Source organism: Amborella trichopoda, chromosome 11 (assembly GCF_054954075.1).
Source record: "Amborella trichopoda isolate Santa Cruz 75 chromosome 11, AtrichopodaSantaCruz75HAP2 v2.0, whole genome shotgun sequence".
In the NCBI taxonomy this organism is placed as follows: Eukaryota; Viridiplantae; Streptophyta; class Magnoliopsida; order Amborellales; family Amborellaceae; genus Amborella; species Amborella trichopoda.
Window position 1 is genome coordinate 13,832,649 of NC_142346.1, and position 24,935 is coordinate 13,857,583.

At 34.0% G+C, this 24,935-nt stretch overlaps 1 protein-coding gene and 2 long non-coding RNA genes across 5 annotated transcripts; 1 reads left to right on the top strand and 2 right to left on the bottom strand.

Annotated features, from left to right (window-relative positions):
* Nucleotides 1-1,528: 1,528 nt before the first annotated feature.
* Nucleotides 1,529-4,462, bottom strand: LOC18444846 (F-box/RNI-like superfamily protein). 2 transcript variants are annotated; one of them, XM_006854955.4, is made up of 2 exons: nt 4,036-4,462; nt 1,529-3,264 (listed from the first exon to the last, which is right to left on the bottom strand). In XM_006854955.4, exon 2 carries the CDS (start codon nt 3,210-3,212, stop codon nt 1,953-1,955), a length of 1,260 nt encoding a protein of 419 aa, XP_006855017.1. In that variant the 5' UTR covers nt 3,213-3,264; nt 4,036-4,462; the 3' UTR covers nt 1,529-1,952. The 2 variants fall into 2 exon arrangements, with proteins under 2 accessions (XP_006855017.1, XP_020529590.1); XM_020673931.2 differs by having other exon boundaries at nt 4,157-4,432.
* Nucleotides 4,463-8,786: 4,324 nt separating this feature from the next.
* LOC148779758 (uncharacterized) lies at nt 8,787-24,635 on the bottom strand. Of its 2 annotated transcripts, none has more exons than XR_016044226.1 (2): nt 24,159-24,635; nt 8,787-9,085 (listed from the first exon to the last, which is right to left on the bottom strand). It is a non-coding gene; the product is annotated as an uncharacterized LOC148779758 (long non-coding RNA). The 2 variants fall into 2 exon arrangements; XR_016044227.1 differs by lacking the exon at nt 8,787-9,085 and adding an exon at nt 22,144-22,631.
* On the top strand, nt 18,686-21,531 carry LOC148779759 (uncharacterized). The gene is made up of 3 exons (XR_016044225.1): nt 18,686-19,491; nt 20,770-20,933; nt 21,097-21,531. It is a non-coding gene; the product is annotated as an uncharacterized LOC148779759 (long non-coding RNA).
* Nucleotides 24,636-24,935: the final 300 nt, after the last annotated feature.

A 24,935-nucleotide genomic window follows, 5' to 3' on the forward strand; every position in this document is an offset into this window, starting at 1 on the left:
GAGGAGAGAGAGAGAGAGAGAGAGAGAGAGATCAGAGGAACTCCAGAAATGGTGGCCCCTACTGTTTCCCAAAGAAAATGAAATACAATAAAGATAAGATGAATAATACGCACAAAATTGAGAGACCAATAGGAGAACCCCCAGTTTTGAAGGTCTTCAATAGAAATAGGATCATCCCTGTACATTTTAGAATGAGTGAGAAGAGCGAGAGAGATCAAAGGAACTCCAGAAATGGTGCCCCCTACTGTTTCCCGAAACATGAATGATAGGCACAAAATTGAGAGACCAATAGGAGAACCCCTAGTTTTGAACGTCTCAATAGAAACAGGATTATCCCTGTACATATCGCGAAGATCATCAAGGGCGTATTTGATTTCATGGAGTTTTTGGAAGTGGGAGCTGAACATCCCACTTCCATGTTTGATTTCACACAGTAGAAGACATAGTGTGGAAGTGTGGCCTTCCACGGGGTCTCTTTTTAGTGTCAAAATGGTAATATATTTGGAAGCCACCACTTCCCAAAAAAATGATGGAAGGGCTGTCTTCCATAATTTTTGGGAGAGGGCATCCCACTCCCAAAAAATCTAGGCGTCAAACATGCCATAAGTCCCATGTGCCATCCACCCCTACTGTCAGGTGAGTACATACATCAGATGTGATGTCCTTTTCATAAATGAACACTGATTGGAAGAAAACAGCCTTATCTAAGCATTTACATGAGTTTCAACAACTGCAGAGAGAAAAATAAAAGCTTCAAATATATGAGTTTCACAGTTGCACAAAAAAAATACCAGAAGGTGTCTGGATGAGACCACAAATAAAAGACCAAAAAATGCCCAAGTAGATTGAAGAACTGATAACGCCATGGGTGGCATCATTTAAGTGCAGCAAATATGGGGAGGCAGCAGCATTGGAAGTCTAAAACGTACAGGATTGAGTTTGATTTGGGCCACTCAGAACAGGTTATTCTTTATATCTTATTATCTAACTTTCTGGATTTTCCTTCTCGAATAAGATTGCATTTTAACAGTTGGCAGTAGGAAGTAGAAAGCTTTCAGAATTACCCAGGACCCAATCATGAAAAGAATTCCTATTTGCATCCCCACGGTTTGAATAAAGTAGCCTATATGATGATTGATACTCCTTCAAGAACACAAACATATATTTCTATTTTTATGTCCAACACCTGCTGATCTCATAATCGAAAACCACTCAAACAATCATATGAGTTTAATAAGCACTCCAAATATCCAGGATAAAAGCATATGTGATGTCTATAAATTATAAATCAGAAACAGCAGTAGAGCATTATAAAAATCCTAGCACAAACCAACCAGTGTTATCTTACAATTCCATGCCAGGAAATTGAGTAAAGATAAAGAAACACGAAAGAAAATTCAAAGAAATGCTTATAAAAAGAAAATCATTACAAAAGAATGTTGTTTAAAGTAGTATTATTAACTTCCCAAGACAAAAATATAAAAGAAGAAAATAACTGAATACCATATCCAACTTCTGTTACGTGATATGACAGATAAGAATAGCTTATCCTTATAAATAAAATAAATAAAGAAATTTTTGGTTACAGATTCATGGAAACATAAGAGAGTAAATACATCTCATGTTACTTGCATAAATCAAAATGAAAACTGTACCTTTACAACAACTCAAGCACGAACTGAGGAAAATGAAAGACAATTGGAGTGTAAATCGAAGAACTCCAAAACATCGACATCGTCCTTCATATGCAACATAAATCACTTGATCACACATATCTTGCCACCCCAAAATTTGAAACGAATTCCAAACGAGCCATTCATGAAGAGAAACATTATTGGTACGCACCACATACCCATCACAACTTTTTAAAGTTGGCATGCTTGAGCAAGTGAGCCAAGTCCTTATTATGAAACCAATACAAGAAAAAAGAGAAAGCAAAAATGATATGAACATTATTGATAAGCAAACTGCACATCAACATGCATAAATCGTCTCATAAGACGAACAATAGAAGCAGTGAAACTAGCCACCATCTGGCATTCTTCCCGGCTTTTGGTCTCTGAGATGAAACCATGGATGATAAGCTTCTTAAGATGGGGGCATCTCTCTAGAAGTCCACCAATCCACTGAGCAAACAATTCATTGATAACTGTAGAACCCAATTCTAAAACCATCACATTCTCTAGTCGGGAGCTCCCTTGAAGCCCGTAATGGATCAACCCATCTCTCAAGTCATAACTTAGAGAGAGATGAGTCAGTTGAGGAAAGCAGATCGCTATAGTCTCCAAGTCCATGACCTCTTCCTCAGCATCAAACACCACCCCCCAAAGCCGAAGCCTCCTCAGTTTTGAGGACCTTGATATCATCTGATAGAACTTAGGCCACATAATAGTAAAATCACTAACATCCACCACCTCAAGAAGCTCGGTGCTTTCCCCAATATCCAAATGTATAACACTAACATCGTCAATCTTGAGGTGCTTCAAAGACCCCTTACTTATGAGCTCGAAAATCTCTAGAGTAGAATCCTTCAAATGTAGACAATCGAGACTATCAGCCTCTAATATGAACTTATCCAAACTTATACACTCTACATAGATTTTCTTCAAAGTGGAGTTGCTCAATTCCATGGTGGCTTGTGCATCAGACATGGCAATATCAGGATTAACAAGTGAAAATGCCTCAAGTCTAGGGCAGGCAGTGAGCAAGAGACTGAGGTCCAATGCTGAAATGCTCACACTATGAAGGGCTAGAGATTTCAAACAAGGGAATCTCTGATAGCTAGGCTCCACCCCCGATATTGAGGTGTAACCAAGGACCAAAACTTCCAGTTTTTGCCTGCCACATTTCTCTAAAATGTTAACATTTGGGGTGGTTCGAACTATGTATAGAAGGTAACGAAGGGTTCCCCTAGTGTACATGAGCCACGCTATAACAGGGGCAGCTGAGAATTCATCGACATCACCCATACAAATTGAGAGGTTTTGCAAACCACTTGTTTGAAATATGGTCTCCGTGATTATAATCTCTAATCGACTGGTTGTTAGTTCTCGATAAACTGGCCAATCACCTGAGTTGAAAGAGAGGGTGTGAAGGTGGTTTCGACCTGCTTCTCTCCATTTTTGACAGGTTGAAGATGCAATTACAACATCCCGAGCAGCACCCAAACGAGAGAGAATGTTCCCAATCACTTCGACAGGCAATAGCTCCATATGGTACTTATGACCGGGTTATAGAACTTAGGTTTCTTTGATTTGGATAAACCTGAGATTTAAGGATCCGATTGGCTTAGTGATTAATCAAGAAACTTCATAACCAAATCTACAATGACGAATTTTTCAATGCAGTTTCTAAATAGGCTGATACTCCAAATTCATCTCAGTAAAAAAAAAAATTTGCAAGGAGATTTTGGATTTTTTTTTTTTTTTTTAACATAAAATCTGGGATTCTAAGATTAAGTTTCCTTTGAATTCTATAGGAAAACTAAGAAACATAATTGCTTAAATGGGAGAGTCAAGAGGAATTTGTGTCAAATTTGGTGCTCCTCTGTATAAAATATGAGATATAAAAAACCACGAGATTCCCAAAAATCAATAAGGACGAAATTCCATGAACCCATAACTAAAACAAAAATGTGGTTATGGGGTATCTAGATTTTGGTTTACTTATTTCTGTTTTCTTTTGCATAAAATCCTAGATATCAGAAGGATCAGAATTCATCGATCACTACATGAAGAACTCACACTCCCAAATCACTAAGAAAAAAACAGTATCCCTGTTGGGCGCTCCAATTCGTTATTTCTCTCTTTCTCTTTCTATCTTTGTCACCCAATAGAAGAAATAAAACTCTGGAATGGGTTTCCATGGATGGAAACCTAAGCTCTTAGGATGAATCAGATTCCAGAGTTCACAAGAAAAAGATGACATGGGCACGAAAAGAGTATTTTATACGGCATCAATCAATACATTCCAAAGCCTGTATGAAATATTTGAATTCCGAACGATTTGAAAAGGGAGCTTCGATCGGAGCCTTACCTTTTCTAGAGCGAGAAACACGCCTGCGAGTCGATGCTTGAAATTCAAAGAATTAATTTGGGTTATTTGAAAGAAAGAGAGGACGATGTGTGGGAGAGAGCGCGCTCAGAAATCAACGAACCTTTGGGCTCAAGGAGAGGGAAAACAATCAACCGATTCGGGTTGTTCCAGTTGTGCCGTGCCCAAGAGTGAGAGAGGGGTCAAGGTCATCGTGGATTGGAGTTTCTCTGAGCCTACAATTTTCTCCATGCATTTCGGCTGTCATTTGCACGTGGGAAAGCGGCGAAGAAATCTCACAAGCATGTGGCGAATTTGTGCGCCTAATTTTTAAAAACTTCGTCAAATTCATCTTTGGAAAAAGTCAAAGAATACCCCCAAAGTTTTACCCACATCCGCTAGGAAAAAGATGGAAATGAACACAACCTATTTCCATGTCCATCTAATTTTTATTCAAGTATGGGGTTCTATGAGTCATCCGACTCATACTATACATATGCGGGCCCCTCTTAAACCATCTTAGAAATAAATTTTTAATCTTAAATTTTAGGCATTGGTTAAAATAATCATCTAGATGAAATAAAATAAAAAATTTTATATTTAAAATGTGACTTTTTTAATAAATTTCTACATAACCTTTGTGAGTTTTTTACAACGTGCATCGATGTTGGTGAGTTTACTAGGCTCTTGCACAAGGACTTTTTTTTTATTTAATAGAAATGTATACAACTAAGATCATTTTCTTTTATATATAAGGAGGTCACAATCACTCTTATTCAATTTCAAATTGGGTGGATGTAAGAATTCTATTAATTAGATTCAAAGTTCCAAAAAACTATTATCAAACATCGAAACAACTCAAGCCATCCAATTTTAAATCTAATGGCTTGTAATAAAGATAAGCCAAAATATTTCCTACTCCCATGGGAGCATACTATCCATTTACTCTCTCGAGTAAAACATATACTAAAGATACTTTTGGGATCTCAAATTTTGGGAATATGATATCTACAACCCATAAAATAATCCTAGGAAAAAATCCGAAATAAACTACGCTGTAAAAAAACTTATACTTCAAGATTGAATACCTTCCAATTTTTGAAGGGCTAGATCTAAGTGCCACAAAACTCAAAAATCAAAACTTTCTTTTAAAAATAATTATCTAGTAATTCTTATATGGTTCCCAAAATTTTAGACTAAGAATATCATCCTAAGTAGGTGTTTTGAGTGAGGGAGTAGATGCACAATACGCTCCCACGGGAGCATAGTATACATATCCTAAAGATAAAGGAAAAAGTTTAGATAAGGGTGGCCTTAAAAATTTACAGGAAGAGGTTGTTTGGATGCTGAAAAGCCTTCAATTGGATCATCTCAACCTCAAGATTTATATACATTAAAAAAATAGATTTCAAGTATTGGAAATAGTGCATGTTTCAAGTATCGGAAATGTATTATCTAGACCGTCAATTTTCAAGTGTTTCACGTGTTCATAGATCCACTCAATCTACACCTCTTTTTAATGTTCAAATTTTATAATTAGATATGAAAATAAATCTTCTGGTCATCATAAATACTTATGATACTAAAACAACATATTTTGGCACTATTTGAAGGTGCACCTTCTTTTGATTGTTTAGAGCCTCAGCCTTATACAAACCACACCCTATGGTCTCATAATATACAATCTCTTTATTTACTTTTATTTACACAACAAAAAAATGACTTTTTTTTTAAATTAGGCTGAATCCATTTAAAAGGCATTGGAAATTCAACTTGCGAAGGTTTTTATAAAGGAAAAAGTTTTAAATAAGGTTGCAACCTTAAAATGTAGAGTTAAAGATGTGCCTAAAAAATCCATCATAAAAGGTTGTTCAGATGTTGGAAAACCCTTTAATTGATCATCTTGACATAGAGATGTATGAATATGAAAAGAAAAAAAGATTTTGAGTCCGCGAAATAGTGCATCTTGCAACACATTATCTAGACCGTCCGTTTTCAAGATTTTCATGTGTTTCTGGATCTACTTGATTTGAACCATTTTTAGAGTTTAAAATTTTATAATTAGAAATGAAAATAGAGTTTCAATCCATCCTAAAAATCTTTTATATCAAAATATCATTTATGATAAAATTTAGAGGTGCGCCTTAATTGGATTGTTTAAGGTTGCGACCTTATGGAAACCACACCCTTTTATAAATAAAGGCATTTGTCAATTTAAAGTCCATCTCAATGAATGGCTCCGATTTGTGCGGCTGGTAAGATTGAATAATGTAATTTTTTTTCTAATACTGTATCCTAACTATCCAAATCTTCATCCATACAAATTTTTTTTTTCCTTTTTCGTTTTTATAAATGTTGAGAAATTGCAGTATTTTGGTAGACTAAGAGAAAGGAAATGGCAAAGAAAACATTATATACAAGTACCTGTGAAATGATAAGAAGATGTGTTTATGTTGGGTATGAGTGAAAATATTTCAGAAATATTTTCATGCGAAAATCTCCCTTGTTCAATTTATTGTGGAAATTTTTTCGCATCAATTGATTGCCAATTGCTTTGTTGGGACCAATTGATGTGAAAAAACAAAATTGCTTTGTTGGGACCAATTGATGTGAAAAAACTTCTATACTTAATCACACGAGGGAGTATTGCGCAGAGTCGACGGTTAACCTTGTAGATGTATATGGTGTCTCTTTTTAGAGTCCTAATTATCCATTTTGAGAAGGCAATTGTAGGACTTCTTTTTCTTTATGTTCATTGGATGACAATATAGGTATCGATACCACTAATTGTATTCATCACTAATGCCTTTGCTAAAAGAGCAGTTGTTGCTATGAGCATTCGAAATGATGGACCAGACTCAACCATGTATTAATCACTAATGCCGTTTGCTAGGTTGAGCCAGCTCATTGGGTCAGCTCTATCAGTAAGGCCTAGTCCGTCTTTTCGTGCATTGATAGAAAAAACTCAAAAAAATCAGAGATTTTTTTTTTTTGGGAGAGGGGCCCCACACTTGTTAAGAATTGAGTTTAGGAAGTACCATTGCAAATTGTCAACCACTAACCAATTAAGCTAGGACACTTTTCTTGAAATAATAGACAAAAAAAAAATAATAATAAAAATAGAGAGATCATTTGCCTTTAAATTGTCGACCACTAACCAATTAAGCTAGGACACTTTTCTTGAAATAATAGATAAAAATAAAAAAATAATAAAAATAGAGAGATCATTTGCCTTTAAATCATGCTCTCAATTATCAAAACCAACTTCTTGTGACTAGGGAATGGGGTTGAGGTCGTGGTGGTAGCACCACTGATGCATTTGAAATCCGTTAATTATTTCTAAAAATGGGTAGGGGCCTATATTCTCCACTTATCTACCCAAAAAAAAAAATTCTTGTAATTAGTCTTTATTTCAAAGAAATTCAAAGCTTGTCCACTTGGTTTCCAACAAAAACAAAATCTAAATTCAAGAACTTAAATTCGATAAATCTTAAAATAGATTTTCAAATCTAAAAATGCAATAAATACGGACCTTGCTTTAATATCCTCGGAATGAGGCCCTAAGTTAAAATATATAGCTTATCTTTTTGGCACATAGGCACAAATAGTTACCCGGAATGAGCCCCCAAGTCGAAATATATAGCTTATCTTTTTCGCACATATTAGACTCTAAAGGCCTATTTGATAACTGGAAGCATGTTCATGAATTGTAAATTAGGAGTTCTTCATGAACTATAAATTAGGGTCCTGTTGATAACTGAAAGCAAGTTCATGAACTGTATATTAGAAGTTCCTCATGAACACATATGAGACTCTAAAGGCCTATTTGATAACTGGAAGCATGTTCATGAATTGTAAATTGGAAGTTCCTCATGAACTATAAATTAGGGGCATGTTGATAACTGGAAGTAAGTTCATGAACTGTACATTGGAAGTTCCTCATGAACTGTAAATTAAAAGTTACTTAAGAAGCTCCTAGTTTCTGTGTTTGATAAACTCCTTGAGAAGTTAAGAATTTCTTGGTTTATGAGTTTGATAACCTCCTTGGAAATTAAGAAGTTTCTGGTTTCTGTGTTTGATAACCTCTTGGGAAGTTAAAGAAGTTATGAGTATCTGTATTGGATTAGCTTTAAGTAATAGGCAAGATGTAAAATGTTAAAAATGAGACGTAGATATTATCTATTTTTTATTAAGTTGTAGAATATTATTTTTTGAGATACAATTGAAAGTAAAATACATTGGATTGAGAGAGAGTTTTATTGATGAGTGAGAGAAATGTCCTAAAAAGAGACATATTTGTACCTCATTTGAAGCAAATGTTGCATGATATACTTCATTGCACCTCAAAAATAAAGCAGTATGTAAACAATGTTACGCACAACCTCAATTTCATATTGTGTACCAAATCACTAGTTTCTTAATTGACAGTCTTAAAATAGAAATGAATATATTTTCTTAAGCATTGTGGGTATACAATTTGTTGAGTCTTTTTACAGTATATTTACAAATACGAAATGGAATATGTATTTAAATTTTATAACTAGGTTGTCAATGACTTTCTTCTTGAATCGATTACAAACTCTCTTTCGCTCTCTCATTATTCCTCACACACGTGCACACACACATGCATAGGCATATGTATGGCGGCCATGGCAATTGTGAATTTGGTTACCTATATTCTATTGGATTGTGATATAATATGTTCAACATAACATACAAACGCACATGCATAATGCAAGCAGTAAGAAATCAACTCATTTAATAATAACATGTAATAACTTGAGCACTACTTACATCCACCACTGATGGATCTATATCCCAACCTAAGAAATATAGGTTATTCAACAATAAAACTACATTGTTGTTTATCCTTAAAACATTTGTGATGCACATAACATTTGTGTGTTCTCTCTAAGAAATTATAATGGCACACAACATTTGTATGTTACCTGTAGCTTGTAGCCCCTAGTCTCGGCCTCCATAAGTTCAATGAAGTAGTTCTCTTTTAACTGTGTCCATTGGAGGTTTCTCTTGCCTCATAAATTCTCATTCGCTGCACGTGATGATGTGTGTGGGTCCATCGTATTAGACGAAAACAACAGATCTATTATATTCTAAATAATCATTGAACACCACACATCCATTGCACACATCATTATGGACTATACGCCAATATATTTTACACAATATCGATTATTGTGGACTGTACAATTATATTCAGATTTCATGAACCCATATGCATTATACATAAAAAAAGAGAGCTAATAAACAAGCATAGTAGCTACAACATTCATAATTGGAGCTAAGCAAAACTAAACAAACCCAACAATGGATAACCCATTATGTTAATGAAATGAGAATTGATCAGCAATGGATAAAAACAAAATTTGGAGGCTACATTACCAAAGGTACAACGTATTGTAAATACTGTCAAAAAAGAAAGAAAATAAAGATACAAAACAAGTATAAAATGCGAGATGAAAAGACCATCAATGCGCAATATGCAATCAAACACCAAACAACATAGCAATAGCATGCATGAAAGGGTGGCATCTTATTTTATTCGATGACAATAATGCAATTTTTCAAAGAAATCTACTGAAAGGAGATTGTTATATACTTTAATCTGACAATCAAACTTACAAAATATAATTGTAATATACATGTAGTTCATCAAATTTTCACATACTTACAATAATGTAGAACTTGATTAAAAATGGGAGCTACAAATTCCTCAAAGTTCAGCAAATTAAAGAGCCAATTCCCAAAAGGTCTATAAATACCCAAAGGGCTGCTCAAGATGATATGAAATGAGCTCTTATATAGAAACATGTAGAATTATAATTTTTTATAAATAAATCAACCATGAATTAACCGTGGGACAGTGTAGAAGTTATTCAGGAGACAACAGTGTTCAACATAAAATCTTAAGGGTGCAGTTAGCATATGGATGCATCCGTAGCTGTAGAGGTAGGTGCACCTTCAAATTTTATCATGGTATATAATTTTGATGTAAAATGTTCTTAGGATTATCTCAAAATCTAATTTTATATCTAATTATAAAATTTTAAATTTCAAAAAAAGTTAAAATCAAGTAGATCTATAAACATATGAAAATCTTGAAAATGGACGGTGTAGATAATATGTTGTAAAATGTACTATTTCTGAGACTTAAAATCTTTTTATTTTTCGTGGTCATACATCTCGATGTATGAGATGATCAATCAAAGGGTTTTTCAACATTAAAACTACCTTTTCTGATGGATTTTTGAGGTGCATCCATGACTCTACATATAAGGTTGCAACCTTATATAAACTTTATCCAAATCTTAAAGCATCATAAACAATCGGAGATTCACTAACATAATTGTCAAAAATTTGAACAAATACAAAGAACTTTATTCATACACAAACTCAATTAGATAGAATTTGTTTTATACACAAACTCAATTAGATACAGCCAAATGCCTGTAATCTTCTGCAAACGATGCTAGACACAAACAAATCTCTATGCATTATTGACCTAAATATAACAAAAGTGCAGCAATTGCTCAGTGACCAAAACTTGATAAAACACTAGAAGGTCATTGAAAATTACTCCTAAAATATGTTAAATTTACAGAATACACGCGAATATTTATGACCCCAACGTGCCAACATAACCCACTACAATACCCTGAAACATTGCAGTTTTTTTAATAAATATTGTCATATTACTTGAGATTACCTAAAAATTCAGCTATACAAGAATTTTCAGATCAATACAGTTAAATATATGCTTAACAACTAATAATAATACAAAAAATTCGTAATATTGTGAGTATAATATGGAAAGCCCGAGGAAAATGAATCAATGAGTAGAAAATATTAAACTGGAATCCTCGCTATCAGTAAACAAAATCAATGGCTTGAGGCTTCTAGAAAATGAATAGCCGAATATGGTTATAATGGATAACAAAAGTTCAAAGTTGCTGTTTTATTTGCTAACAGAGCCAGAATGCATCAAAACATCTCAAATAGTAGTAAAAGACATGGTAACTTCTCAAGGTTTTCTGTTACCTAAAAATACATGTCACCTATAATTCATGCCTATAAATCAGTGATAAATCAGTCATCACATGATGATATGAAACCCATAGAAACCCTAATATGAGATGACATCCATTTCTATTTTTATCAGAAATGAATCACCCTTACAAGAGCTAACAACCAGACCCTGTTAAACTTCTAGAAAGAGATCAACGAAACCTCCAGCAACAATGTCGAGAGATAGGCCAATCTCAAAGTTCTAGAGAGAGACTCAAACCCATATGAAGATTCAATAAAATTTAGAGAGAACACAAAATGAGGCTGAGAAAAACCAGTATCAGAAATTGTAGAGAGGGAAACAAAGAGATCAAGACCAAGAGAGAAAAAGAGAGAGAGAGGAAAGGGATGAGTGTACTTGCTATCCTCCTTCTAGAGCGAGAGAGTATGGTTCCTGGAAAACAAGAGCGACAAGGAGAGAGAGACATTTGGGCGAGGAGGAGTGACCTTTGGGTGAGGAGGAGAGTGACCTTAGGGCACTTTTTATCGAGGCATAAGTTTATTTAGAACTTCTATTTTCAAGGTCCAACCTTTGGGTCGTAACTTTTTTTAACACATAACATGGACAGTAAAGTAGATCATGAACAGTAAAATAAACCTCTATTCTTGCCTTCTTGTTTTTTATCAAACACATAACATGAACAGTAATAAGTAACTTCTCACTTCCAGGAAGCAACTTCCTATTATTGAACATGCCCCAAGAATATGTTGAAAGTCAAGATTCAGCACAGCCTCTAGAATCAGGAACTTAGCGAGTCCAAGTGACTCGACAATTCCATGCCCAAGTCGCCAATATTTAATCACTGGTTGAGAGACTATCTATACTACATTATTAAGCCAAAGTTAAGGGTTGGAAACATGTTGCAAACATAAGAAAAGGCCCTAATTCTATAGAGATTGTAGGGCACATTCCTATCTTTAAGGGAAGAGAGAGATAGAATAAGCATTTATTTTAGAATAACTAAATTTGAGAGAGAGTATGAGTACGCACAATAGAGAGATCTTAATATTATTTCTATATCGCCACATTATTTCCATATCTAAATTGAGAAAGAGGGAGTTAAGGGGTGCTCACAAGTCGCATAAATCAGAAGGGGCCCTAATTCTATAGAGATTGTAGGGAACATTCAAGAAAAGAGAGATAGAATATGCATTTATTTAGGATAACTAAGTTTGAGAGAGAAAGTATGAGTACACACAAGAGAGAGATCTTAACATTAATTCCATATCTCCATATTATTTCCATATCTAAATTGAGAACGAGGGTGAGAGTATGTACAAGAGAGAGAGAGAGAGAGAGAGAGAGAGAATGGCAAATTTTAAGAGATATTTTGAGCAAGAGAGAGAGTGCAGACAACAGAGAGAGAATGAGATATTTTGAGATATTTTAAGAGAGATGAGATATTTTTATGGAAACTTTTGAAGATTAGAGAAAGAGAGAATCTCATAATACAAGATTTTAAGAAACTAGTTATATATATATATATATATATATATATATATATATATATATATATATATATATATATATAAGAGAGAGACGGGGGAAAGAGACGTGGATAGAGATTAGAGATTATCCTAATGAGAGAGTGTGTGTTTTTAGGAAGTTTAGTTTCTGATATTTATTTCTCCTTTTTAGGTAATAGATAGATATTATCCTAATGAGAGAGTGTGTGTTTTTGGAAAGTTTAGTTTTTGATATTTATTTCTCTTTTTAAGGAAATATAAATAGACACATGTGAAAGTTGGACTATGTGATCAAGCACGGTTTATATAAATTATAATTTTTTTTTATTTTTCTTATTCTTACACCTGCAAGACCACTAATAATGTCCCATTATGGAAAGAGAAGATCAAATCACAAAAAAAGATTTAACGAAGTAAAATTACCAGATTACCTCAACCGAGTTTAGTACACCCTACACCGAGTGTCCTATTTTTTATGCCGATGGTGCTCGAAATCTCTGATTGATTTCTTGATTCTCCTAACAAAACCCTCTTAATGGCATATGGATCTCAATTTAGAACCAACTACTTGATACCGATGGTGCTCAGGATCTCTATCGATTTCTTGATTCTCCTACATATAGCAAAACATTCTCAATGGCATATGGATCTCATTTTAGAACCAACTACCTAAGGGAGCCTCAATCTTGCTGAAGCCCATTCTGGATTGATCTTTGGAGAGATGAGAGATAGATTAAAAAGAAATATCTACTAACAAATGGATCCTCCCCTTTGCTACCCAAAAATCAAAACACCACAAGCTAACCTTAGCTTGGGCGTGCCCCTAGAAACGAGAGAGATGACTTGGGCATGCCCCTTAGAAATGAGATAGATGACTTGCCACTTAGAAATGAGAGAGATTACTTAGGCATGCCCCCTTGGCTTAAGAGAGATTATATGGGCATGCCTTGCCTTGGCTTGAGAAAGATTTTGGTGGGAGCGTGTCCCCCTTAGAAAACTTGGTAGATTTTGGTGGGAGCATTCTCCCTTAGAAAAACTTGGCAGAGATCTTCAAGCTCTAGTTGTAGCGTGCCACCTATAGATTTTGTATACCTTGGGTTTACCTCAATTTATAGGGTCAAATCATGACCGTCGATCTAGGGAGACTTGAAAGGTAAGAGACTTGAGTCATCTATCTCTTTGATCCACCATCAAGATTCAAAGAGATGTCCTAGAGCTTTATCATCAATTTCCTAGATCTATTCCCATTAAATCTTTAAATAAAAAATATATATATCTTCGTTTCTATTTTAGTATATCTAATCCTTATTTCTTGGATCAAACAATCTCGATTCAAAGATTTACTAAATATTTCAAATATTCAATCATGTAAGTTGACTATACCCAAAAGATAACCCAACAATAGCGTGCTACCCTCTGGTTGCCACACGTGGGCCCCACACAATCCCACATGTTCTAAATTGGGCCCCATATTTATAGAAGATACTATATAATTTTAAAAAATATTTTATTTTGTATTTAGAATTTTTAAATCTTATATTTGATTTAAAACATTAAAAAATTAATTTCTCTTAATTTATAAATCCAAATGACAAACATAAAATAGTAAAAAATTCACAAAAATTCAAATAAACATTCTAAAAATGATATATCGTAAAATTAATTAAAGATAATTAATTTTGATAAAAATCAGATCCGTTAGGTCTAAGAATTTATCAATATACGGGAGCACTCTGCCTTCAACTGCGGACCACGATCCACCTAATTTTATCAAACTGACCTAGCAATTCCTATGACCTCCACTGTATGTGCTCATGATTGGACCACCAAAGTCAGTCAATAGACGAGTAGGGGAAGCAATAACAGTTTATGGATTTCAGGTTACCTCATAGAGACAAAAAATCATGGTCCTCCAGACCATGATGCAACCATGACTCTATAGTGCATAGGGGTACACGCTTCACCCTCATTGGTTAACATCAATATGGCTATCTATATACATGTTACATGATGATATAACAATGATGTTTTTAACAATGTCTCTAAAAGCTATTCATCACACACAGTGGTCACACAATTCTTCGGCTCTTCTTTGGGCATACTCTGACCTCATCAAGGGCTAACTCATTAAACCCTTATTGGTAGATCCCTATACTCAGGTATCTTCGGTTTTTCCAAACTTGGTTGGCCTAGCATGTCAAACCTAGTCTTAGTATCAGCAAATCGCATTTGCCCAGTATGGTCCACAAGAGGACCACACTCCCACTGAGTTTATGTTTTATTATATAAAATGCTCATATAAGCTCTCATAAAGCCTTTAAAGGCCACATAAACCCAATAACATAGAAATCCAATTTAAATTTAGTAAAAAACATAAACCACTTAGGGGACCTATCCCCAACTCAAATTTAGGGGAGAAATGGAAGTTTATATAAGGTTGCAACCTTAAAATGTAGAATTAAAGATGCACCTCAAATATCCATCAGAAAATGTTGTTTTAATGTTGAAAAATCCTCTAATTGATCATCTTGACATCGAGATGTATGAATATGGAAAAAGAAAAAAAAAGAAAAAAACAGATTTTGAGCTCCAAAATAGTGTAACATATTAACTTGACCGTCCATTTTAAAGTTTTTCATATGTTTATAGATCTACTTACTATACCTCTTCTGTCTCCTCCAATGCCCTAATATATCCAATGCAATCACTAAGCTAAATTTGGTAAACAACTTATCTTCAATTTTTAGTTTTTGAATGTTGGCCTCACAAATTAACTAGATGTTATTTAGAGATAATTGAAAGCCTTCCAACAAAAAAAGAGAAAAAATAAAAACTTATCACAACAAAAATATGTTATTCCAAATCCTGTCATATTAAAAGATTATGATTCCAAATTAAAAGTCAAAGGCACACAAAAGTTTTGACATGACATACAGTTAAATTTAAATTATACTTTAGTGAGATTGCTATTTTCATCACATTTTATTAAAGTTAAAAATATAATTATAGAAAAAAAAAAATAATGATCAAAATTAGCAATCCCTAACATTATTTTTGGGTGGATGATCCACCTCACGATTTAAACTTTAAAACACTGGCTACTACTATCCATATCATTATGAAACTCATGATTAATTGCCACCATATTGTAGACATCTTTGCAAATTTAATTTTATCCATGAATGGGCATATCTTGGATCACACTATTCAAGTATACTAGAGGACACATTGAACTGTACTCAACCCCAGACCATAGTCTAGCCTTGAACAATTTGAGAATATGCCAAAGATACAAAAAATCCCATTTTAAGAAGCCAAATATCTTTAGAAATCCCAAATCCTTAGCATAGGAAACCAAATGACCCACAATAGATAGGTACTTAGAGAGTGAGTATTACAAGATTTGTCAAACCGAGCTTAGCTCTTTTTTCTTTTTTTTTAAAATCAAAATTTACAGAAAAATATAGCTTAGAAAAATCTAACTAAGTGGGTATGGCATATGGGTTCCCATGTTTAGAGGTGCATCAGTTAAGCATTCTTTCTCTTTCTCTCTCCTTCTTAGGTATTCTTTTTCTCTAATTTTTCTCAAGTATCTCAACTTTCTCTCTCTTTGCTGCATAGTTTTTCCTCTTTTTTTGGTATAGAATTTTAATTAGTTCCCTAATATGAAACCATCTTTGGTCTTCTATATCGAATTATTTTATTCAACTCTGAAATTATTTGATGGTACATATCTATATGAATTATTTAAGTATTTGTATTTTGGTTAATGTTCTACTAGTCTCTCTCTACAATTCATTGCATGTTCCCTAATATGAAACCATCTTTGGTCTTCTATATCAAATTATTTTGTTCAAATATGAAATTATTTGATGGTACATATTTATATGAATTATTTAGTCGCTTGTATTTTGATTAATGTTCTACTAATCTCTCTCTGAAATTCATTGTATGTAATTATTTTATCTTGCAAACGAAGAGAGAGAAAGAGAGAGGTGTAATTTCTATCACGAATTTTCCATGCATTCAAAATAGAGAATCTCCATGAGTGTCCATTCAAGGTTGAAGATAAGGAAAGGTTTGTAGGTGGGTTGAAGGCTATTTGGGGTGACTTATTATGAGGGGGCTAAGCAATGATTATAATAATATATAGGTCTCTTGGTTTTATGATGATGTTAAATATACAATATTATAATAATATATAGGTATTTCGATTTTATTTTATTAATACTTAATTATGTTTAAAGAATATAATAATATATAATAAATATTTATAATATTATTGTAAAAAGTTAGAGTGTAATTCATATTAATATTATATATTATAATCTTTTAATATAATATATTGAGATATATTATTATGGTTATATATATTATTATATATTTTTTAATAATATTATATTCTATTATAATATAGTAGAATGATAAGGGCAAGCTTTCTATGCTTCCTCTATAGCATAAAACTTATATACTTTTCCTCTCCAATTGTCCATTCTAAATGGACGATTTAGATTGTCCCAATCACAATGTCACCCTCTGTATTATTTTATTGTTATTTTGTTTTATACAAAAAAATTTAACACCAAAATTTTCGTGATATAAAATATTCCCAATAAAATAAAATGACTAAAATTCCCCTAAACTTTTAAGTGGTATTGTGGTTATTTTATTTTATCAAAAATATTTTTAAATATTTTATTTAAGTGTGCCCCATTGAGGTGAAGACATGTACCAAATTTTATATTCATATAGTTATTATAAAAAAAACTAAAAATAAGGTGTCGGATCTAGATTAAATGGTTAGTGGCTCACTTAATCTAAATTGGACGGTTGGATGAAGGGGTAAGTATATATCTCGTATGTTGTAGGGGAAGCATAGCAACATTTCCCTAATGATAATATATTAGAATATTATTTTATATTATGCTTTATTTTTATATTATTAATATATAATAATATTAATTAATTTATTTATATTTTTTGATTATTAATTATAGTTTTATAGTTATGTACAATCGATGGTTTTAATAAAAAATAATGAACACATTAAAAATAAAAAATAAATACTTACAAAATACTTTTATATAGATATTTCTATGCTTGGGCCAAAGAAGCCAAAGCTTCAGCCAAATCTGGACGAAGCAGAGCTAAATATATCCGAAGTGGCCCAAAGCGGCAACATCACGTTTCGCTTCGGTTTAGGCCTAAAATATAAAGGTTTCAGCCGAAGCGAAGCGAATTTGACAACTACGTAAAGCTGCCATTAAATTTATGGGATTTACCCCATGCGTGCATACTATGTTTTTCTCTTTTATCATGCATGCTAGTTTTTCTTTTTTATCATGCATGTAGACTATTATGAAATCAAATAAGATAGGCCTCGAGAGATATGTATTTGTTGTGTACGTTACCCAAATAATTATCAGCATCCCTTTAGACATAAAGGGCGTCTTTTTTTATATATTCCTATGTTAAAATGACAATCTACATTCCTACGTACAACGCGCATAATCAAACTAGTATTAGCTAAAGAGCAAGCTACAAAAAAGAGAGATCATATTCTTAACCAGGAAATAAGTCCCATAACCATTGAGAAAAAAATAGATCATTAACAACTGTGCTCAAACAATGGGTAAGAATTTAACCCAATTCCAAGCATGTAGTATATAGGGGTGGGAAATTGGTGGGTCAGGTCGATCGTACTAGACCCAGGTATAGGTTTGGGTCCATCTTTAGGACCCAACAAATCGGGATCCGGGTCCAAAAGTGTGGACCCAACCAATGCATAGGTAAGGTTTGGGGTCTAGATCAAGCCTACCCAACCATCCTGGATAATAGGTTATAATTTATGGTTATGTTTTAATATATCATATTCATATAATATATTATACATTTTTTGTGTATTATGTAGCATATATATTATTATATATAACTATGTAATATACTATTGAGAAATGATTCAATGCAAGGGTTTTATTACAGTAGAATACGATGATGTGGTCGCTTTATTTCAGCCATCAAATCTACTTTAATCTAATTGTTCATATATACATAACAAAAATTGTCCTACAAATTTCAAATTTTGAATTTGAAATCAAAATTTGAATCCTCTTTTTAACCACTAACGTCTCTCTCCATGGTGGGTGCTTTCTCTCTCCAATGTGACCACCGAGGGAACTCTCTCTGCAGAATTATTTCTCTCTCCGTGACGAATGGTTCTCTCTCCGTGACGAATGTTGGGTGCTCTCCCTCTCTCCACTGTGTCCACTGAGGGTTCTCTCTCTGCGAAATTCTTAGAGAAATAAAGGTGAGAAAAGAAAAAATGGAGGAGTCCACTTCAGAGGAAGGGGAGGGGAATGAGTAAGAGGTCTAGTGAGAGAGAAAGAGAAGAAACTTTAGAGAGAGAAAGAGAGCAGCCATGAGTAGTGATGGTTGCTATCAGTGGAAACTCATCAGAGCCTTTGCTCCGTACACATGCAATTCCTTGGCCTGAAAAATTGGTTTTTCATACACCCATTGCTGCAACGTAAACCAGAGGATGATCGAACTGTTGAGGGCCATTTCGGCTTCAAATAATAGTGGGGTTGGTTCTATGATGAAAGAGAGAGAGAGAGAGAGGAGGAGAAGATGCCCACACAGCATGAGAAAAGCCCTGAAAACCCAACACCTAGAGAGAGAAAGAATAAGAAATCTTTCCACAAAACAATCATAAGGCCATAGAAGATTTCAGCCATGTTGATCCTATTTCTTTCTCTAACTTCCGCTTTTGAACTGGTCCCCAACCTTCTCAGTTTGATTGTTGACACAGTGTCACTGCAACCTTCTCAGGTTGCTGCATGTGCAGATTCTCATGTGAATATATATGAATTACAAGACCCGTTTGAACTAAAATGATGGCAGCTTCAGGTACATATACATCAGTTTCTATGTTGGTTCTCTTTGGTTTTGCTCCCTATCAATTCACTTAGCTTGCCAATTTTCAAACTGCATTTTTCTTGACAGCCTTGTGATGTTCGCCTTATTGCATTATGATGCTTGGATATGTTTCTTATTAAGAACATACAGTTGAAACTTCAATTCCTAGACAAGCATTTTGAGTTTTAATGAGAAAATAGCAAGGCAATGCCCTAGACTCTGGTATATCTAATGATTTTTTTTTTGGGATAGTCTTTTGACTCTCAAGGGCTATAACATCTGTAAAGTGAAATGCCTTTTTTTTTTTGGTTTTAGAAGGCACAAGAGAAGTACACAAGGGTTTAATGAGTTGGTTTTTGTTCAAGTATCTAAATTAAAGGTTCATTGAGTGTAGTGATGATCCAGAGATTCCCCTATTGTCCCTAAATAATATGCATTTTTCCCATTCTAAAATTTCTTTTAATATTGGTTAAGATCATTCTATGTAACACAACCAAGAGTGAGTGGCCAATTGGTCGTTACATCCTCCTCAATATATCTCAACTTGACGGAATAGTTCTATGAAAATGTACGATTTGTTCATGGACTGATTGTTCTGAGATATTTAATTCCAGAAACACAGTCTAATCCACCCATGATTCACAAATGAAATGCTTACTGCTTTAAAGAGAATGACAAGCTCCACCAACAGAGTTCCAACAGTTTTTGTCCTCAATGGGGGCCCAATTTGTCCTCTAGAGAACAAAACATAGGATCCTAGCTGCTTGGTTAGAGATCAAATCACTAGTAATGACCTCAGGACCATGTCGGCCCACCTATAACTCCAAAATTACTCGTACTGATCCCCAACAACATCTAAATTTTGTCCTGAAAATGAGCTAAATTCTAGGAATATCCTTCCAATTACTAGTCACATTTCCCTTGTTCTCAAGTGGGTTCATTCTGGCTACATTTGATTAATCAGTATGGAAAATTGCTCGCCTCAATTACAAAGAGTGACAAGAAATGGTACTCAAATTGGTTAAATTTCAAGCCATCGGATGTGTGTAAGTTTTTTGTATTATCATGAATCACCAATTTTGTCATATTCCCTTCTGCCCTTATTTTCTTGGTGTTATGTTTCTTAGGAACTTGATTGTAGGAAACTTTTGAGATGTGGGGCTGGTCTCTCAAACTCTAATTGATTTGGTTTGCCCCTTAAATGTGTTTTTGTTATCTTAGTATTTCAATTATTTTGGTGCTCACTAAGTCGAATTTTTGCATTCTTAGGTTCATGTGATTTGTGACTTCTTAACGATAGCGTTGCAAAGTATTGGGCTGAATATGGCACATCAGGTCGTGCACATTGCACTATTGCCAGTATATCTCATGATCCACAAGGATGTTTCTACTTGTATTTGATGGTTTCAATTATATTTGATCACAAGGATGAGGTAATTGTGTATCTTGGATGAGGTAATTGTGTCTTGCCTTTGTGTTGAACTCTATTTATACAAGGTTAATTTAGCCATTTCGTCACTGTTTTGCTTGTCATGTAGTTCTTTTGGGTTTATTGTGTTCTCATTCATATGCTAATCCATAACTCTGTCTACTCAGAGTCGGGGTAGGGCCCAATTGATGATTTTCATTTGGTGGGCTTGCCGGACCATTGTGTTGATCTCTTCAAGCTCTATGATCTAGTTGGTCGGGACCACTTCAGATATTCGCTGCTGGCCTAAAGACTGCCGATTGAATCATAGCTGTCAGCCATGGATATGCATGGGAAATGAAAAACCCAAGAAGAGGTTGGAGCCTGAATAACATAATAAATGAAAACGATTGGAAACTCAGAGGGATAGTCAATGTAATCGACACAAAGGAGTGGAAGTTCAATGTAATTGGTTTGAGAGTTCATTGAAGTGAAAGTTCATTGTAATTGGATTATCCAATACTTGTAAAATTTCAATGCCATTTTTGTAATTCATTTTCTAGACTTTGAGGAATTGTTACCACAGTTTTGATTTTACATGAATGCTACAATTGAAGCACTAACTCTCCATTGGTAATGTTGTGATTCTAACAACTTTGTCATTTCAACAAGGGTATATTCATTTGATTTCACGTGGCTGCTACTCACTAAGTGTTGGCGGGTTCTATTCTTTTGTGTTTTCTATATCCTTGTGAAATCTAATATCTTCCATGGATGGGAGAGAAAGAAAATACAGTGGGTTGGATGGATGGTCTTTACACAATTTTGCAGAAATATGTTGTGTGTATAACCTGAATGACCATTGAGCTGCAACCATTAGTTTTAACTTCTTTTAAGAGAGATCCGATGCATACAATACTTCCACTTTATATGAGAGAAACTAAATAGATACAAAGAATGAGAAGATAATTGTTCAAAATTGTATAGATTAGTATTCATTGATCCACTCAACATCCAATTCAAAGTTCATTATAGTAGAATGGGCATTTCTCACCCTCATTATTTTGCATGCCAATCATCAAATACCCCAACTGTTCAAGTCCATGCGTTCTCATTATCAAAGGCATACTTGAAATTGATGTCAATAAACTATTGAAACATAGAGAAACCATTCAATGGAACCAATTAATGTCAAAATACACCAAAAAAAAAATCTGAATTTTCAACTATCGGGGTTTTAAAGAGGATTGTATTACTATTTAGTCCAAAATTACAATTGTTGGAGGCCCCTTGAAAAAGGGTCACATATACAAAAAATGGTGTTTGAGGCAACATTCTATACAAAAAATTGTACCTTTTAGAAAAGGGCAACATGTACAAAACATGGTGCTTGAGGCAATATTCTTTATAAGAAGTGGTGCTAATGAGAGACCACAAGTTCCATCATAAGAGCAATTTCCTGAGAACAAGAAGTGGTGCTAATGAGAGACCACAAGTTCTATCACATGAGCAATTTCCTGAGAACAAGAAGTGGTGCTAATGAGAGATCCCTCAGTTCTTCTTGATAAACTGAATTACATGAGAACAAGAGATCACAAGTTCCACCAAAAGAGCAATTTCCTTAGAAGAAGCAGTGATGCTAATGAGAGATCCCTCTATTCTTCTTGATAAGCTGAATTTTATGAGAACAAGAGATCACAAGTTCCCCCAAAAGTGCAACTTCCTGGAACATGTAATTGGATTTTACATTTGAGATCACAAAACCAGTTTACAAGAATAGTTAACATGCAATTGGATTTTCCATTGTCAATTTTCTTCACCATCATCATTGCCTTACACCTTTCTCGAGTAACTACACATGGTCTTTTAACTCTATTTTCATTGTCCATATATTTCTTCTCTCAAAATCCTTGTTTTGAACAAACAAATCTTCTAGCATTAGCAATTCCATCATGCGTATAATAAAGGACACGCATACTAAAACCTACCCGCCTAGCATATTCATTATAGAACTCCTTCGCAAATTCCTGAGATTCAAATTCCATTCCTTCAAATGGTTCAAACTTTAAATTTTCAATAGATTCAATTACAACTTTTACCAGAGAATTTTCTATCATTCTAGCATCATCATTGACATAATGAGAAGCTTCCACCAAATCTTCAAATGTATACTCATCCTCACCTACAATAGGAGTAATGTCCCAAGAATTCGTCTCACGGTAACTGACAACATCATTGGTGAGGGCATGATTCTGATCTTTGTCAATATCCATGACAATATTTTGTAATAAGAACCTTTGTAGTAAACATCATTCCCATGAGGATGTAATTTTTAAATTTTCTGAACACATATAAGATTAGAGGTTGTAGAGATTAAGAGAACATCAACTTGACGTGGCTTTCAAAAATGTACCAAAGTGAAGGGAAATGTGAAAATCTTTATGTAGAAATCATGTCCATCACAAGCACCATAACACCTAAAGTATAAAGCACAAGCACCATGTACCATGAACCAAAGGAAGCTAACAAAGGGATTCTTTTAATACAATTCATCATATAAAGCACAAAATCTTAAGACAGCTGACCTACAGTGCTTACAAAAGATGAGTTGGTTCTTCATGTTTTAATAATCTAACCTTATTTTGCATCATCTAGTTTTCAAATAGGTATTTTGTGGTTTGTTTCACAACCCAAAAGTCAAGAAAATGGGGATGAACATAGTCAAGCATTAACTTAAAAATCAAAAATGAATTTGAGAACTTAGGTAGAAGATGCAATACGAACCGATACGATGAATCTATAATTAGACAATAAAGCATCTAGCAATCAAGATATCCCTATACCAAATGCAATTGCCATAATTTTATCTCGTGGGAACTAACAGAACAAGGAATCACTATCATAGAGAAAATGGTTTTGAAGCAGATGAATCTCAAAAACAAAAGAATAAGCAATTGAACACAAACCTAATGAGAGACCACACACAAACCTAATTGACCAAAATTTAAATAAACTTAAATTTTATAAATGAACAAAAAAGGATAGCATTGCTGTTTTACACAATCCCAAAATTGAGAATGGAGCATATGGGATTTGAGAATGGAGCAATGAAAATCTATAAAATATATGCTCACCCAGGTGGGCATTTAGAGAGAGAAAGAGAGCGGGGTAATTCTTCTTTTGGCTATTACCCATTCACATATTTAGAGAGAAAGAGAGGTACCACATATTTAGAGAGAGAGAGAGGTACCTGTTTTTTTGTTGTAACTGATGCATCAAACATTTAGAGAGAGTTACCTGCTTTTTTTGCTATAACTGATGCATCAGCCATTTAGCGAGAGAGAGAGAGAGAGGTACCTAGTTTTGGGGATAGGATTTGCTAGAGAGAGAGAGGTACCTGGGCTTTTGGATTGGAATTTGCTAGAGAGAGAGAGAGAGAGAAGTACTTGGTTTCTTGGGTTGGGATTTGCTTTCCTTGGTGGGATATGATACCTGTGAGGATGAGTTCGAGCACTCTACCAGAGAGCTTTGGCGGGTGAAGATTTCGTTTTGGTTTCCCCCTTTTTTGTTTTTGTTTTCCCTCGTTCTTGGTTGAGTTCTTTATGAAGCCTTGAGTCACATCTCAACGTTCAATTTAGATTAAATCTAGCAGATGATATGAACCCACCTCACCGTTGAATTTAGATTAATCCAGGAGATGAGATGAAGCCACCTCACCGTCTCATTCTACTATAATAAAATCGTTGCATTGGATCACTTCTTTTATATATATATATATATATAACAATGATTTCATGCAATGGGTGTATAATAATATAATGCAACAACCTTTAAAGAGCATGTTAAGGTCATTTGTTTGATTTAAAATTTGAAATATATACCTTTTTTATTCTAATGGACAATAAAAAAATTAAAAGTTTGAAAATACAATTTAGAAAGTATTTTTTTAGCTCAATTAATATAAGCCGTCCATTTTGATTAGATGCTTAGATCTAGACTTTAAAAAGAACTTTTTTTTAAAAAAAAT

Bases quoted from the DNA above. Each gene is read 5' to 3' on its own strand.
- LOC18444846 (XM_006854955.4), bottom strand. From the start codon at position 3,212: ATGGAGCTATTGCCTGTCGAAGTGATTGGGAACATTCTCTCTCGTTTG.